The sequence below is a fragment of the Rhynchophorus ferrugineus genome, unplaced genomic scaffold (genome assembly GCF_030347505.1).
Source record: "Rhynchophorus ferrugineus isolate W39M unplaced genomic scaffold, kcgeb_rfMv2 rfM4, whole genome shotgun sequence".
NCBI lineage: Eukaryota > Metazoa > Arthropoda > Insecta > Coleoptera > Curculionidae > Rhynchophorus > Rhynchophorus ferrugineus.
Genome location: NW_027472583.1, coordinates 38515615 through 38534031, shown reverse-complemented (window position 1 = coordinate 38534031; position 18417 = coordinate 38515615). Strand labels below are relative to the sequence as shown.

The 18417-nt window shown below is 32.1% G+C and overlaps 1 protein-coding gene across 1 annotated transcript in view; it reads right to left on the bottom strand.

The window, feature by feature from the left end:
• Positions 1-18353, bottom strand: part of LOC143196415 (RNA/RNP complex-1-interacting phosphatase) — a 166477-nt gene extending 148124 nt beyond the window's left edge. Inside the window, exons 1-2 of the mRNA XM_076404082.1 lie at positions 18198-18353; positions 17984-18059 (exon numbers count right to left, since the gene is read on the bottom strand). Of these exons, the coding sequence (XP_076260197.1) occupies positions 17984-18059; positions 18198-18226 (105 nt within the window). The 5' untranslated portion in view covers positions 18227-18353. The remainder of the gene's footprint in view (positions 1-17983; positions 18060-18197) is intronic.
• Positions 18354-18417: the final 64 nt, after the last annotated feature.

Genomic DNA, 18417 nt, shown 5'->3' with positions numbered 1-18417 from the left:
AATACGGCCGTTTTTTCAGCGATTTCGTCCTTCAACCGGTCCAATAACGCTCTATAATAGTCGCTGTTGATGGTTTTTCCTTTTTCAAGGTAGTCAATGAAAATTATTCCATGCGCATCCTAAAATACAGATGCCATAACCTTGCAGCCGACTGTTGCATTTTCCCATGCTTTGGAGGTTAATCGTGTGCAATTCAGTCGGATGACTGTCGATTGGACTTCGGAGTGAAATGATGGAGCCATGTTTCATCCGTTGTCACATATCCACGCAAAAACTCGGGTTTATTACGCTTGATCATCTTCAAACACTGCTCCGAATCATCAACTCGTCGTTGTTTTTGGTCAAATGAGCTCGCGCGGCACCCACTTTGCACAGAGCTTTCTCATAACCAAATATTCGTGAATGATATGATGTACACGTTCAGTTAATATTTTAAGAGTGTCTGCTATTTCATTCAATTTCAATTTACGGACATTCAAAATCATTTTGTATTTTTTTAATGTTCTCGTCGTTAACAACCTCTTTTGGGCGTCCACTGCGTTCACCGTCTTGGATGCTCATTTCTACGGCAGTGTCCGGAAATTCGGCATCAAGCCAAGTTTTTGCTTCAACTGTATTTTTTCCCTTCAAAACGCAATATTCTATCAACAGGCGAAATTCCTTTTTATCCATTTTTTTTTGACAATAACAAAAGTTGCTTCACTCAAAATGCTATAATTCACAAACTAATGATCCGACAGCGCTGTCAAATTTATACACACATCTTTTAAGGGTTAGGGCTAACTAAAAAATATATGGATTTAATTCTAGTAGCGCCATCTATGTGTCAGGCCGGTGACTTTTCAGTTGACCTGTTAAAAGAGAATTACTCAAAAATTCCATCTTTTGGAACATCCTTACAAGACACATTGTAAAACTTCTTGTTAACAAAACACCGATGCTAAAAACATCATCATTAACGGCTACCAATCACTGATTGCTATCAATTGATATCCGCCCCAATTTAACGATATTAATTCCGCTAGACCTTTTTTTGTGAAGAACAATGATTCGCCTATATTCAAGAAATTTTAATACGCATAAACACCTCATCGTTACTCATATGAGTTATTTTTTAAGAAAAACAATATTCAATCCTCTTTATACATTTACATAATACAATTTAACTATATGTAGTCGATATTACCACCAAAACCAGCATTCTAATAGTACTCTGAAACTGTTAAAGTTTAACCATTGTTTATACCAAAAAAGTTTATACCCATGAATATTCCACATTTCCTACACCAACACAGCACCGTTTGCAATTAGAATTATCGTAGTAGGTCCAATTGTCATCGCTAAGCGCAACACGCTACAAAAAAACCTTTTTTGCCTAGAAAGCAATGAAACTGCTATTTAAAGCTATTCAATTCGTATGGTAACGACTTTCCTCTTTTTAGATTGTTTGGCTGAAGACATCTGGAAACAGTTCATTGAATAGAACATTGTCTTCGAACTCTTTTAGTCCTCCACACCGTTTTTCATCATTGATATCAAAATCACCACTCTTAAATTGTTATAATCAACTACTGTTGCAATAGCCACTGCTTCAAATCCGCAGAGCATGGAAAATGTTAAATTCCTCAAATTTAATAGTTAGATCAAGTGAGAGTTGTTTATATTGATACTTCGTATTCACCAATAGATATCGCTGATCAGAATACATGCAAGCACCTAATATCAGCTCCAAACACAAAATCCTTTATATTTATAAGATTAATAAATATATAATAATATATTTTTAATATAATTAATATTTTTTACAATTTTTGTGGTTTGTATTTTTATTTTGAATTTTTTATATCTTCGATTTTACTATTAACTACTAGTCTATATTATTAACTGTGTAAATTTATAGAGTATATACTCTTTCTTACTATTGTATCATAATATGTTCTCTTTATACCAGAATCCAAAAATTTTAAAATACTTAAACCTATTCTTCGTCAGATTTCATCTCAAATTCCAAAATAAAACATCCCCCGTACCATTTAGCGAACAAGTACCAAAATCTGTTATTGACAATAAATGAAATCGAATGTACCTGGTAGAAGATAAACCAAGACCACCAAGTTAGGTGCGAATATCGAGCAATTTTACAGGTTTAAAACCAGACATTATTGATTTCGAATCTGTAATATACCGAGCGATTTATCGCCGTACCGGACCACTTGTATAATTATGGATATAAAGCCGATTGGTGTCGATTTGGTACCGCTCTGATCGTATGAACAACGGTCGCCGTCGAGGTTTAGCATCTCGATAACGAGGGATTTGTGCGCCTAAACCTTGCAACGCACACGATGATGCACCGAGTAATTATGAGGCATCATATTCGCCGATTTCTCGATGTAAAGGCTTGAGAATTAGCTCACAATCTTCGCTGATCGTGTTGTTTAACAGCTCCTTCTTCACATACTTATATCCCAAGAATCTAGCTTTACAAAGTATCTAGATGATTCCAACCGTACAACAATAAATCAAGAGGATATAACTAGCGAGCAATTGCAATAGATACATTTTCTGAATTAAACATTACGTCGCTCTTCAAAATCGTTCAAATTCCTTCGGAAAATCGTTATTGATATCAATAAGCTAAGTGTCATATTGTTGAAGAGCTTTCTAAGATCCAGAGATATTGAATCACCTCACATATTTATTCTAAAACTAACTGAGCTGCTAAGAAATTACAATGAAAATGCTCCATTCAGTATTAGAAAACACAAAACATAATGCATCAATACCCCGACAAAAGTCATATCAAAGGAAGATAAATATGTTAAATTATTGAATGTATGTCGCACAACATTTCTTAGCTATCACACAAAATATAAATAATAAATAACAAAAAACATATTCGGCCTATAAGCATATAATAACTCTAATCATAAATAACTGGACAGCTTGTCATGTTATAATTGTTGTTGTGCATGTTGCAATACAGGAATAATACTTTTTGTATCGAAATGCATACCCTATTAAGCATAAGTTTAATGCTATAAGGATTAATTGTGTTATGAACTAGGAAATCGTTGTTATTCATATTATTAACACATGCAAAAATGCTCAAAGTTGTATTTCAGCCCAACACTATTAAAACCGTATGGAAACCTCTAACCAAGGTATGGTTACTTCATAGCGGAGCGGTAAAATATTACGCTGATGAAAAAATTAAGTAAATACTAGTGTTGGGAACAATCGACTGAAATCGACTATCGACTGTTTAGTAATTGACTACTTTTTACTATCGACTATTTCAGTCGCTATTTTTGGTTCGACTGTTTTTACTAGCAACTCTTTTCAGTTGCTATTTTCGGTCTGACTGATTTTATTACTATTTACTATCGACTGTTTCAGTCGTGTACTTTTAGTTACTATTTTCGGTTCCACTAGTTCATTCGACTGATTTTTAACGTTCTGGCCTTCCGTTATAGCGGCGACCTTAAAAGTAATGCGCCAAATTTATGCTTATATAGATTTATATGAAATATATGTGGTTTTATGTTTTTTCGTTGTTTGCTTGTGAATTACTATATATTGTAAATTAATATAGCAGCAATTTGGAAAGCCAGTTTTCGAAGGCAAAAAAATTAAATTGTAAATAATAAATAGTAAGATACTTTTGACTGGCATAATAGGTAATACTTTGGACTGATATAATAGGTAATACTTTTTTGATAAACTTTCACGAATTTTGTCCAAACCTCTTGTTTGTCGAAACTTCTTTCCTAAAATCTTGAAAACTAAAATTAGGTTCCAAAGGTTTCAGATATTGCATAGATCCAAAATATTTGAAGAATTTTTTACAGTAGCAGTTGTTAAATTTCTTTTAAAAGTATTAACGGTAAAGAGGTGAATAAAGTATATTAAATATTTGTAATAAAAACATTTTCTGATAGGAAAACTCTACTATAATATTCAACAATTTATTTTGTTGGCTATTACGAAGAGCACCACAGTTTTTATTTGTTAACGAATGGACTATTTTAACAGAATGTTTTCAACTTTTAAAGCCCATTGAAATAATGACCACCGACTTATCTGGTGAAAGATCCCAACGATGTCTTTAATTATACGGTTAATAAGAGGACTGCAACATTCCATCAAATCCAGAATTTTAACAAGTGAATGGGAAACAAATGGCAAAATTGTCTATTAAATGTCATCAATAAAAAACTGGCAATTTTAGAAATGAATACGATATGCGGGAAATCCACATTTTTAGACCCTAGGTTTAAAAAGGCAGGATTTGGCATTGCAAATAATGCTGGGGCGATACAAAAAGTTATCACAAAAGAGGTATCTTCCAGTCTAACTTCAAAAAATACAGATATAGTTCCACAACTCGAAATTCAAGATAAAATTACTGACCGAGAATGTATTCACATCTGGAGATATTTTGATAAAAAAATGGCTAGAATGAAAGAAGTAATTACTCCAAGTACTGCAGCAACTTTACAGATTTAGCAGTATTTGGAAATTCCATTTATTGGGCGTTTAGAAAACCCATTCGATTTTTGGCAAACCCATAAAAATGAAACTACCTGAATTATATCAGTTACACGTAAAATATTCCTCTATACCCGCAACATCTGTCCCCTGCGAACGAGTTTTTTCAAAATCTTGGCAAATAATTAACGATCGAAGAAATCGCCTCACGGAAGAAAAGTAGAACATGATAATATTCACAGTAATTTAAAAATATTTCCGTTCAAAAATAAATAAAACTTTTATTTAAAAAGGGTCTGGTAGTTATTGTACAATCATTTTTAGGTTCATTAGGAAAGATCAGGATTAGATGTTTCAATGATTAGGTATATGTTTACATTTTATTTAGTAGTTATGGTTATTGAAAATCTTTTATTTTCTTTTGGTGTTTGAATGTTTTATTTAAGGTCTATTGTACTATTTATAATTATTATGCTATGTTATTTAAATATAGCAATTAATATTTTAAAACAGGATAAAACATTTGTGGTGTTATTATTCCATTCCTTTTTACACATCCACAGAACATTCAGTATAAAAGTAATCCTACTTCCTTTAAAATTATGTTATTTATAACATGTAATTACTATTTTCAGTCGCTATTTTTTGACTATCGACTGTTTCGACTGTTTTGCGACTATTTGCGACAGTTTTAGTGTTCCTCTGTAGAAACTATATAAATTCTGTTATCAGGTAAACAACAGGTATGCATATTAAAATAATCTAGTTAAATATCGTTTGAAGAAGTGTGCAAATCTATAATTTTATATAACATAATATAAGATGAATTCTAAATACATTTATAATTATCTACTTTTTGAATTCTGGTAGCGATCAAATGGAAAAATAAAAACCACAATAGGGGTAAATTATTAACGATATTGTTCAACTTCCAGAACTATTATAAAACCAAAATTATTCAAATCGGTCTAGCCGTTTTGAGTGTTCGATGTGATTTTGATATAATGTTAAATAAAATGTATTTTCGCAAGAATTTTACCTTTCTGATATAAAACCAGTACGAATACGCAGATAGTCCAATGCCACCTTTTTGCATGTTGTAAAAAGTAGTATTTTGAAATGGGCAACATTTGTAATATCTTTTTAATTTCATTTTGGATAAACAAATTTTAATTCAACAAAGAAAACGCCACGAATGAATTCCAACACCTAATAAAATATAACATACCACAATACAAATTGAAGAGGGGACGTTACCTGGTTCGCATTTATGTAAATAAAAAAGCGAAATGTTGAATTCAAGTTATTTGTAAATTAGCGGAGCATTGAAACATGAAAAAATCATAAATTCTATGAGTAACAAAAGAGCGCGATCATCTTGCAGACCAGTAAATAATTCGCACAAAAAAAGGCCTTAATTCGCATCAGCCTCTATGTTATCCTCCACCAACACGCGGCTATTTTTAACTCGCGAATAAAATAGGTTAGTCGAGTCGATCGACACAAACAGCAAACCAATAAACAATATTTTCATCGGACAGACGGGATATAAATGACCCAAAAAAAATTCATGGAAGAGACAAACAAGAAGAGGACAGAAAGGCCGGAGACTGTGGCTTACAAGAATATTTAAATTATTTTCCCACGACTGTCTCGCTCATTCGTCCCGAAAACGAGCGGCGTGGGCGCGTGGATGCACCGATGGGACGTCATCGACGTCGGCGGCGTCGGCAGGACGCGGTAAGGAGGTCGCGGAGAAAAAGAGGGCGCCACTACGGCCAAATACAGCAACGCATTCGGCGTTGCCGAATTTATTCGCAACAACTGAAGAAATATTTACGGTCGGATATTATGACACTAAATATTCAGCATTAAAAAATATATAACTATATATTAATAGACTTTGCGAAAAGTTTGCCTCCTTTTTTTTAGGAAAACGCGAGCACCTAGAGGCCTGAAATTTGACACGGTTAAAACTTTTTAAGCCCAATATGTGTAACATGCGCTAAAATAAATATATTCAAATAAAACGAAAAACCAGGAATAGCCGTCAGATCGGTGACAAAATAAACACAAGTATAAACACACAAAAAATACAACAAATAAAAATAAAACAAATACAAACTCGGGTAGCCGTGCTGGTTAAGAGTTTAGCTCGCCGACAATAACGTTCAGAATCAAATCTCGCTGGGGGTAAATGTTTTTTTTTTTAAGTTTATAAAATAATATAAAGGATGGTATTGCTTAAAATTAAGTGAGTATTTGACGCCACTAAATAACGCGACTATAAATAAATAAATTAAAAAATATATTTAGAGAATATTTTAAAATTCATGTTATTATTTTGAAAGTTCGTGGTTAAAACACTATTAAAGGAGGTTATTTAATTATAAGCAGAGTAATTTAAGATTTTGTATTACGATTATTCCCGTATTATTATAACTATTAAAGAATTATGGAAAGTGTGGTTAAAAAAACCATTAAGAATAATATGGTCACATAAAGTAACATTTTACGTTTTTTGTGTGTCCGCTTGATCGTAAAGAAAAACTCGATATGTGTAAAAATTTCAACCCAAGATAGAACAATATGAATCGTCAGTTTTCTTTGCTTACAAGATTTTCAAAATCAGCTTTTGGTTTAATTTAATGCCTGATGAATAAAAAGATAAAATGGAAAATTGTTTTTGCTTAAAGATTGTTAGTAATTGATATGGTTCTGGAGAGAGAGTATATCATTATACTAGAAGTAGTTTTAAAGGTTGTTAAGCTCTTCCTGTAAATTTTGGTAATATAAACTTTAATTAATTAATGATTAATATCAAGTTTCACCAGTAAATGCAGAACAGCACACTAACTGAATATTGCAGGTAATAAATACGTTAATTTGTGCGTGAAAAATAAGACAAAGTAGAAACCAATATATAAATGAAAACCATATAAGACATACCAAAGATGAGCTATCTGCAAGAACGAGATTGAAGATTGAAATAAATAAGCAAAAAACAAACCAGATTTATTTAAAAATTTAGGTAAAGAAATTATTCTTTTCTTAGAAAAAATTATCTGCTTGGTATATTTATTATTTTTGCAATATATTTTAGGTAAAAAATATGGATAAAAAAATAAAGAGATATGAATACATAAATGAACTAATGAAAATATGCAGCAGCTAAAATGAAACTAAATACTTAATTTGCATCCATGAAATATATAGGACAAATAGAAGATTATGATATATAGAATGAATATATGGATAACAGTAAATTTTTAAACATATAAAAGTATATATGTAAGTATATGACATGTTATTGTTTGAACTTTGTGCCAATTATTTCGATTATTTACTTTATAGACCAAAGTTTTGAAAAATCAATAGTTAATTTAATGATTGTAAATACTGCAGTTCTAAATTGTAAAAAATTTATTATCTAATTGGGTACGATATACAGTATGTATTACAGTACGATGTATGTATTACTTGATTTATCATTCTATGTGTATGTTTATAATATAAAAGTAAATAAATATCAATATATACTTATGTCTGATGCTATGAAGTTGTTACAGTTCTGAATATAATCTTACTTAAGATATTTTGTTAAAATGTTCGATGGTGTAGTAATTTAAACTTATCAATACCTTGTTTGAATTATTGAAACTAAATAGAAATTGAAATTATGCTTTAAAAACGCAAAAGAGAAAAAAAAATACAAAAACGAAAAAGAAACAAAAAGAAAAATTAAAATAATTTAATAATAAAATTAAATGGAATAAATTGAAATACTAAACTAAGGACTAAATGTTAAATACCAAAATTAAATAATTACTGCTCATTGTAGATCCATTTTTATTTTAAATAGTTTACTGTAATCACCTCAGATGTCATTCTGCATATTTCAAAAAAAGATAATTTTCATCAAAAGAATCGATATAAACAGGAAAACTTAAGAAGTAACAATTCACATTTACATTATACTGAAACTGTCTTAATATAGCTCCTAATGAAAAAAAAGTATATCTCAAATAAGCTGGAAACCAAATTCTAAATACTTGATGGAAAAAAACAAAGACCTTCGATAGTGGCGTGTTTGTGACCCATCAATCACCCTTATAGAAGAAAAAAAGAGCAAAAAAACTTTGAACTGTACACCTATATCGAATATAACCACTGATTAGAAGGGAAGTGTTAAAATTCTATCTTTAACTAACCAATTTATTTTAGAAGAGGCTACTAACCAATGGCGTACCTATATTGTCATAAAATATCTAACAATTTTCAGGGTCCTTATCTACGTAAGACAAAGTGGTTTTTGATACAAACGTTGTAATGGATTCCATGACCTAAATTAACATCCAAGAATCCAGTGAAAGGCGTTTACACAGCTGCTAAGACCCTTTAGCTTGATAAAAATTATTTTCCACGCACTAGTCCCGTAAATGTTATCCAGTAAAATGTCCGAATAACAATCCTCAATCAAGAAATCAAGTTTATTGTTTAACCATTTTTATTAGAGGTTATCGATGAAGAAAATTTCTTATGAGCCCAAAAAAAGATATTGCTACTTAAATCTCTCTAGAGTTAATCAACATTTTTTGTTAATTATTTAGTTGTATTTCAAGACAGTCATACCTTTGTACTTCTCTAATCGTTCAGTCACTCATATCGATATCAATATGCTTCATTTATCAATCAATCGCTTACATATCTATAAATGTAATCAAAAATTGTGAATAATTTAGGGAAATAAAATAATACTAGGGAAAATACTGAGAAATGTTAATATATTATATTATCACTGGATATAATATGATAATAATACAAATGTATTGCAAGAAGAAGCTAAGTATCTAAATATTTGTACTAAATATTGTAGTCTTAAAATAGGTGCTTGCATATATTATGATCATTTTTTAACCTTAAAAAGGTCTTTATTACTTCTTTTTCACATCATTCTAGTAAGATGGTAATAAGGTGTAGAAAGAATTTAGTTAGCATCAATCTAATCATAGGTCCATTTTCTTACTTGTTCAGAATTTTAAAACCATATATCAGCGACCATGTATGCGACATGACCAAAATGAAGAACTGGTAGTGTGAACGCTGGTGAGTACGCTGAGTACACCAGAACTTCCAATTCAAACTACAAGAGTGTATCCATCACAACTCTTGCAACGTATAACTGAGCGCTGTCATGCTAAGCGATAATGTTAGGTTTGTTACTCACTACTTTTTGCAACAATACGTCGTTCAATTGACGTCGACAGACATTTGCAGTATTTTATTCAGTTTTAGTACCTCGTAATACAACTTCATCTTATCACCATATGTCAAGTAAGACGTTTTGATGTCAATGTGAGCATCCCTCTACACTAACCCATAATTTTTGAGCTTGAAATTGTCGTAATAGATCCACTCTTTATCGATACGCCACATAAAACACTTTTTTGCGTGGCAATTCACGTAGTGCCTATTTTCTCTCATTTTGAGTGTTTCCCATCAAACATCTGGAAACTGTTTATTCGCAGTGCATTGTCTTCATACTTTTTGGTTCTCCATGCCGTTCTTCGCCACTGACAGCAAAATCATCACTTTTGACATTCATTAAGACCAAACCCGACAATTGAGATATGACGGAGCGGTATCATCACTTTTTGGTATATGTCTTCAAATCGAGTAACAAAAGTTATAAATATCGAAAATACAATTCTGACGTTCCGTGACTAGGTCTAAATATACTGAATAATAAACTAAACAATACCAAAGAGAAAAATTATATTATATGCAGGAAAATTTCAAAATCATCAAAATTAATAGTTAGGTTATTAATTAGTTTTATAATTGATGCTTCGCTTTTCACCAACAAATATTCATGCTAAGATATCAAAATACATACAAGCATCTAATATTAACATACTAGTCATTCTTTAGGAATATGATAGTTTATAATCCATGATCAGGTTGTAAGGTGTTACCTCATGGGGCATGTTAATAAATTTTAAAAAATACAGTCAATTGCACATTCCATTCAATATTAAAAACGAACTATAATCTTAACAATTAATACATTTACCGTAAAAATAATGAATGTCCGCCACTGCCTATTGTCACCTTTTTTTTTTCTTTTTACCTGACCGATCTTTGACGCGGGTGGTAATCTGTGGCCCTGGTTCGGCTATCGTTTATACATTTGAGAAATTTCGAAGAGCTGACTAAACGGTAATGTTTTAATTTTTTATTGTCACCCCCGGAAGGTTGACCGTCGGTGACGGTGATTTTTTACGCACCAACCAAGTGTCAAAAGCGCAGCCACGGTTGCATTTTTCGGGAAAACTGAAAAAAAAAAATGCAAGTCGGTCCCGCCTTTCTGTTCTCAAACTATATCACAGTTTTGTTCTGGCATGCTTTGAAGATACCGAAACGTCGCCGTTTGATAAGAAGGTCTAAAAGGAATGAGCCTGAACTGTCACAACAATGAGATACTTATAAATCTTGTTTCTCAAAAGAAATAGAATATAAGCTGAAAGTGAATTACATTCATACAATATTTGAATCTGTATCTGCATGTGTTAAATCTAATGCTTAATTAGACAATATTTTTTATATGCAATGCTAAAACCCGTACTAAAGGCTGTACACTGCGAACTATATCATGAAGAATGCATAATGAAAGTTGCGTTACAAATTCAAACATTTGTAACGCAGTGAAAAAAAATATGAGTTGACACTTCGACGAAATAACACATGCTGAAAACAAAAAAATATGAAGAATTTAGAAATTCGACAAAAAGTAGTTTCAAAAACTAATTTCAAGATATTGAAAGCGGTGTTTTATACATAAACTTAAAATATGTTCAAATATTATATTAGTTTGTAATTTTGTTTTGCAATTTGTCATTTTTTCAACATCGTCATTTAATCCACAAAACGGTCCCCTTCAACAAAAATGCCTTTAACCAGATCTTTGTCGCCAGATCATTTTTCATCTTCCCTCACCTTATTTGACGTCACGGTTGCAGCGAAAGCAGAACTAATTCGACTGACTCCATTGCTCGAGACGTCGATTTGTCGACATCCAATCAGGCACGAATCTTAACGCCACAACAATTCACATCGTTATTATTAATAATACGATAACTGTCCAAAAGCGAACGGGGTCTACTCTTTTCGTTTCGGCTCTCGTCGAGAGCGTGACAGTCCACCATTGGGGTCGCCCCCCCACCGACCGCTTTTTACCTGTACAACACCCACGTTGCAAGATGATAGCTCGCAAACGTTTTCGAACATATATCAACGAATACATAATAAAATAACCACGTAAAACAGAAATGTTTAGGTATTACCGTGGTCCGAGTAGAGACATATATTCTAGAAACTATAAAAGTTAACTTCATCGGCCGAAAAGTTAGAAGACATATAAAAACAGTGGGTACTATGTTATATATCGAATTAACATCACGATATTATTGTTATGTTCTTCATAAACATGAGTCATAAACATAACCTGATTCGGAAGCAAATAATACTCAACATCCCTATACAACAAAGGTAGTCAATGGAGAAATAAAATATTTATTTGACTGGCAATAAAATATTGCATCATTTGAAAAATTCACGGAACAACCAATAGAAAAACCCTTGTTAGATATATCAATTTCCCTAATGACAAATATTACTTTTACTAGTGTTAATATTTTCAATCACAACTTTTTTCAAGTGCATTTAAAGGTAACAATAAGGTCTTCTTTGGTACGTTAGGTAACTCATTTATTGCCACAGAAAATTATGATACTAAAAATTAAAAATTGTAGAGAATCGGTTAACGCGATGAAGACAGAAAATTTACAACATATCCCTACTGGTGAACCAACATATTGGCCATAAGTGATATCTACAAAAAGTATTGGTATAGAAATTGTCCAGCAAGATCATCTTTTAATCTGTTATTTAATCTCATTCAGCAGAAATAATAACGGTCCTTTCAAAAATTGTCATCATTGTCAAAGATAATAGTCCGTCTGTATAATAATAGGACAAACTGGCTACTATTTAAATAAAAGCTAGACACAATCATTTATCCCAATTTATCTTTAAAACCTAAATTGATATATAAACTGCAGCAATAAACATAACAGAAATATACAGGAAGCAGTCCGGTATGCGAATCTTAACAGTGCGACATCTTCGAGAAAAAGACCTATAAAACATTGAGGAAGAAGGAAGCTGCAAAACAACTAACAACAATTAAAAAGAAAATAAAATTGAATATATCAATAAACGAATTAAAAGAGTAGAAAAACGAAGAAAACCAAGGAATACAAGAATATTTGGAAAATGTGGCATCAACTTCTGAACATCAAGGCTGATTGTTCCACATGGAAAGCAACACGAAAGCTCAAAAAGCAAACTTTGAACTGCAAACTTGCCCAGAAATGCTCATGAATTTTTATTCTAAACTAGCTTGACAGATTTCACAGCTGCGCGTTATTGTGTTCGAGAGTTTTGGCTAGGATGTAATTTTTAGGTAAATTTTATCCTTAGAAAGCTTGTTGAGGTAATATAATTATTGACTAACTAATAAAGAAAATTAACAGCAGACAATATGAAAATAAGATACGATTTATTAGAAAAGCGTTATAATTGTGTCATACTAATGTCTGTTAAATAATATGAAAACAGAATTTGTTTAAAGATTATAAAAAATTTAAAAATGAAAAATGGCTATATATATCTGATTTTGCGAATATTTCAAAAAATTAACACAAAGTAAGTGTTTAAATGAAATATCATCCATTTTTATTTAAATTCAATTTACAAAACGCAGATTTTGTAATGTTCTCTAAAGTAAACATTTGAAGTAAACCTCCAAAAAGATGCATTATCGGTATTTACACAAATAGGTATCAGTTTTAAATTAGACATAAAAATCAATAAAGTTTAATATTTCACGCCATATGCAACTTAAATAATTGAATAATATAGCACAGGTTAAACCGAAATTTTTTCAGTCAATATGTTAATAGGTAAAAGTTCTGTGAAACTAACACTACACCAGTGCCGTCAGTAGGTCTGTACAAACTGGCAGAAGTGACCCATTAATATGCTACAAGTAAGACACGAAGATCCGTGAAGCTTTGCATTATCGTGATAGTCATATCAGTAAGAGCAAAGTAAAATACCGAAAAGCGCAGACTAAATACTGATTAAGACTTTTAAAATAATATGATAAGTAATTATGTTAATAACAAAAATGTTACAAATTCATATATTAAGTGATGACTAAGTACTCTTAGAAGTGAGTACTCTGATCATTTTTTACATTAAAAAGGCATTTATTGAGTAAAGGTGGTACAATATATATTAATCAAAATACTTATCCATTATTTTTTGTAAATTGTTTTTTACCCTTCTAGCAAACTATCTTGAGCACCAAATCCGAAATATAATTGAACAAATTGAGCAAAAGAAACTACCTCGACATCAAGAGAAAAATCAGAAAATGAGGTAAATTACACCTTTGAAATTATGGAATTGATAAAAGAAAGACGTAAAGCTAGAAGCGTCTCGCACATAGCCAGAAATGCCGTAGACAAAACAATATTTAATAGAATAGAATTAGTAATCAGACAAGTCAAAAGTTTAAAGAATATAAACAGAGCTGCGACAAATTTGTAGTGAATTAATCCCGGAAGAAAACAAGGATTACTCGCTATGAAAACTAGGAGATTTAAAAGACCAATCATGAGAGCACCGCCTTTTAAAAATGATCAAAATGAATGGGTTCGATGCAACGGTGAAAAAGCTGAATTATTCGCAAAACATCAATCCTAAAAAGGCTCCTGGAATTGATGATATTTCACATAAGTTATTGAAAGAGCTGCCACGAAATTCAATAATCACGTTGAAATAACATACATAATACATATTGACAATGCCTTCTCTGACACTGAAATATGTTCCGGAATATATTAAGGTTGCTCGAATAATTATGCTTAAAAAACCTAACAAACCGACGGAACAAGTTGGGTCTTACGCGCCTATTTCACTGCTACTTGCGATATCAAAATTACTTAGGAAACTGTTGTTAAAATGTATTAAACGTTTTATAGAAATACCACATTTCCAGTTTAATTTCGAAGTCACCACTCGACAATCGCCCAGTGGAACAGAGCAACAGCGGTTGTTGAAATGGCATTCGAAAAAACTAAAAATACTAAGAAATACTGCGCTGCGATATTCCTGGACGTCTCACAAGCTCTTGACCGGCTATGGCATTTCGGATTAATCCACAAAATGAACAAATTTCTACCAGATAATTACTGCTGGAATCATATGCTTTCGGAAAAAAATACAAGTAGCAGTTAACAAGATCCAGAAATGAACTAGAGACTGGAAAATACAGCTTAATAGCTCCCAATCTGTCCATGTTAATTTTGCGTTACGGCGACATAAAAAAAAACTAATTATATCACTTAACGGATGCCCGATCTTCGAGCAGAATCGGCTAATTACCTCGGCATACATTTCGATGGTAGGATCGAATAGAAACATCACGTTAGACAACAAGCATAGTAGATTAGACTCAGAGTCAAGCAACCTCCACTGCTTAGTCGGAAGATACTCTCAATTTGACGTAAATTCAAAGAGATTGGTTTATCAGTCAATCGTAAAGCCAATTGGGACCTATGGGGTTGCACTACTTATTAAGTACCAATACTTATCGCTATGTAACCAACGGAGAGCTACACGATGACCTCGAAACCAAATGGATATACAATGTGATCCAAGATATCGCCTTAAAACATGAAATAAGGTTGTTAAATCACAGCAACGTAGAAGCAACACCGTTACTGGACAACACGCAGGAAATCAGAAGATTAAAGCAAAGCGAGCCACACGTGCTTGTTTATTGTATAAGAATTACTCTTAACTTTAGCTTAAGTAGATTCTTTTATTTTAATTTGAAAATACTCATCTCACTCATCATACTCAACTTGTTTATGTATTAATGCAAGTACAACAGGACACCACCAATAAATTAATTTGTAAATGAAGATGTTGTAATCAGTAGGCTGACTGGTGAGTACGCTGAGTACCGAAGAGATTCCCATTCTAGCTGCAATAGTGTATCCTTCACAGCTCTTGTACAATGTGTGGTCAAGTGTTGTCATGTAAAATGATGACTTTAAGACTATTATTCACTATTACTGCTCTTTTTGCAACAATACGCCGTTCAGTACATTCACCTGATGTTGATAGACATCTGGAATAACAGTACCATGTTGTTTCAGCAGCACATAATTTACTACACCTTGGTGGGTTCATCGTATACACAGCAAGAGTTTATGGCCACGACTATTTACTACCGATGAAAAAAGAAGGATTAAGGGCGGAAAAGATAAATCTGGCTAATAGAAGGAATATATCTTATTTAAAGTAAAATTGCTTCACTATAATTAGAATATTAAATAAAATATAAACTGCTGATTTCAAGAGAATGAAATTAAACCAGCATGTTGTTGTATTCTTTCAACAAAATATCAATAATAGAATTAATCATTAATATTTAGATATAACAGGTCAATTGAAAAGTCCCCGGCCTACCATAGTAAAACATATTTTTTTGTCAAAATTACTTTCTTTTTATTCAACTTTCAAATTCCCTTCAAGGCTGACACACTGATTATAGCGACCAAAATAGGCCTCAGTTTCCGCGATCACCTTTTCACTCGAAGAAAATTTCTTCCCAGCCAGCATTCTTTTGATATCTGAGAACAGAATATAGTCGCTGGGGGCCAGATCTGGAGAATACGGTGGATGAAAAAGCAATTCGAAGCCCAATTCATAGATTTTTGTCATTGTTTTCACTGACTTGTGATACGGTGCATTGCCTTAGTGAAGCAGCACTTTCTTTTTCTTCAAATGCGGCCATTTTCGGTGATTTCGTCCTTCAAACGGTCCTCCCTTTTTCAAGGCAGTCAATAAAAATTATTCCATGCGCATCCCAATTCCAGCTGCCATAGCTGCCATAGCCTTGCCAGCCAACTGTTGCGTTTTGCCACACTGTGCAGTCTACTCGGATGATTGTCGATTGGACTTCGGAGTGAAATGATGGAGCCATGTTTCATCTATTGTCACCTATCGACGCAAAAACTCCGGTTTATTACGCTTGATCATCTTCAAACACTGCTCCGAATTATCAACTCGTCGTTGTTTTTGGTAAAATGTGAGCTCGCGCTGCACCCATTTTGCACGGAGCTTTCGCATACCCAAATATTCGTGAATAATATGATGTACACGTTCGGTTGATATCTTTAGAGTGTCTGCTATTTCATTAAATTTTAATTTACGGTCATTCAAAATAATTTTGTCGATTTTTTTAAGGTTATTGTCCTTAACAACCTCTTATGGACGCCCCACTGCGTTCACCGTCTTCAGTGCTCATTTCACCACATCTAAACTTAACATACCAATCCTTGATGGTTGATTTTCCTGGGGCAGTGTCCGGAAACTAGACATTAAGCCAAGTTTTTGTTTCAATTGTATTTTTTCCCTTCAAAAGTAATATTTTATCAACACGCAAAATTCCTTTTTTTCCATTTTTTCACAATAACAAAAGTTGCTTTACTCAAAATGCTATAATTTACAAACTAATGATACGACAGCTGTCAAATTTACATCACACAGGATACACACATCTTTTGAGGGTTAGGGCTAACTAAAACATATATGGATTTAATTCTAATAGCGCCATCTATGTGTCAGGCCGTGGACTTTTCAATTGACCTGTTATTGAAAGTAACAAGAAAGTTGAATACTAAAATGTAATCATTAAACTTTGACAAATCTACGGATACATATGGTATGTATATTCGTTTTTACAGACTAACTTAAATTTCAATGTCATTAAATAATAATTTTCCACTCATATATTGATCTAAAATTACACTCTATATAATCTAAAACTTTAGTAACTAAAGCAGTTTCTTTCAAAAAACCATATATTGGACGAAGCGAGAGCTACATTGCTGTATGTTTAATTAGCTGTCATGTTTATGGCCTATCATTTATATAGTTTAGTAAAAAAAACAGCAGGACATCTTATTTTGTGAGGATCCAATATCAAATATCAACACTGGAATATTTTTTATTAAGCTGCAGTGTTTAACACTGGTCACCGTTAATGGTATTACCTTAGAAATGGGTAACATTAAATCAGTATAATGGCGCCATCTACAGGCATTCCAATGTACACTGATGTTTTGCTTAAAATTATCTATCTATAAAATCAGAGCTCCATCTATATGTTGCAAGTTAAAATAGAGATTATAAATATAAATTATATACCATGAACATTTTCTTATCAAATTTAATGATTTTAAAATAACTACTTTACAAATTCCAACAGCAAGCAATTGCTAATTATTATACTATATGTAAAGAAAATATGTATACATGAATTCCTACATACACTAGTTTTTCAAGCACTTACCAGTGATAATGGTACTTTGAAAGGAATTATTCTAGTACCCAGGATACAATTCCCTAATGCAGTATAATCTCGCCATCTAAATATATCCAAAAAAAAATTAATCCATATGACATATTAACAGTGTTGAGAAAACAACTTTTATCAATAATTTATCCTCTAATTATTAGAAATGCTTCTTCTTCCCCTTTTTTATATCACCGACTAAAACACTTACCTATTGGGTACTTGATTCTTTCTGCCCATGATGTTTACCTTTTCAAACAAAAACAACACTTTAAAACTTTCTAATTATTTACAAATACATCTTAGGTTATGTATCTAAAATGTATCTTATATACTTTAGCAATTTACCCATAGGAAGTAACTAATGTAGAAAACAGACAAGTAGCTCCTGTTGGTGTGAGTACTGTCCGTTAGATGTCGGGCCTTAAATA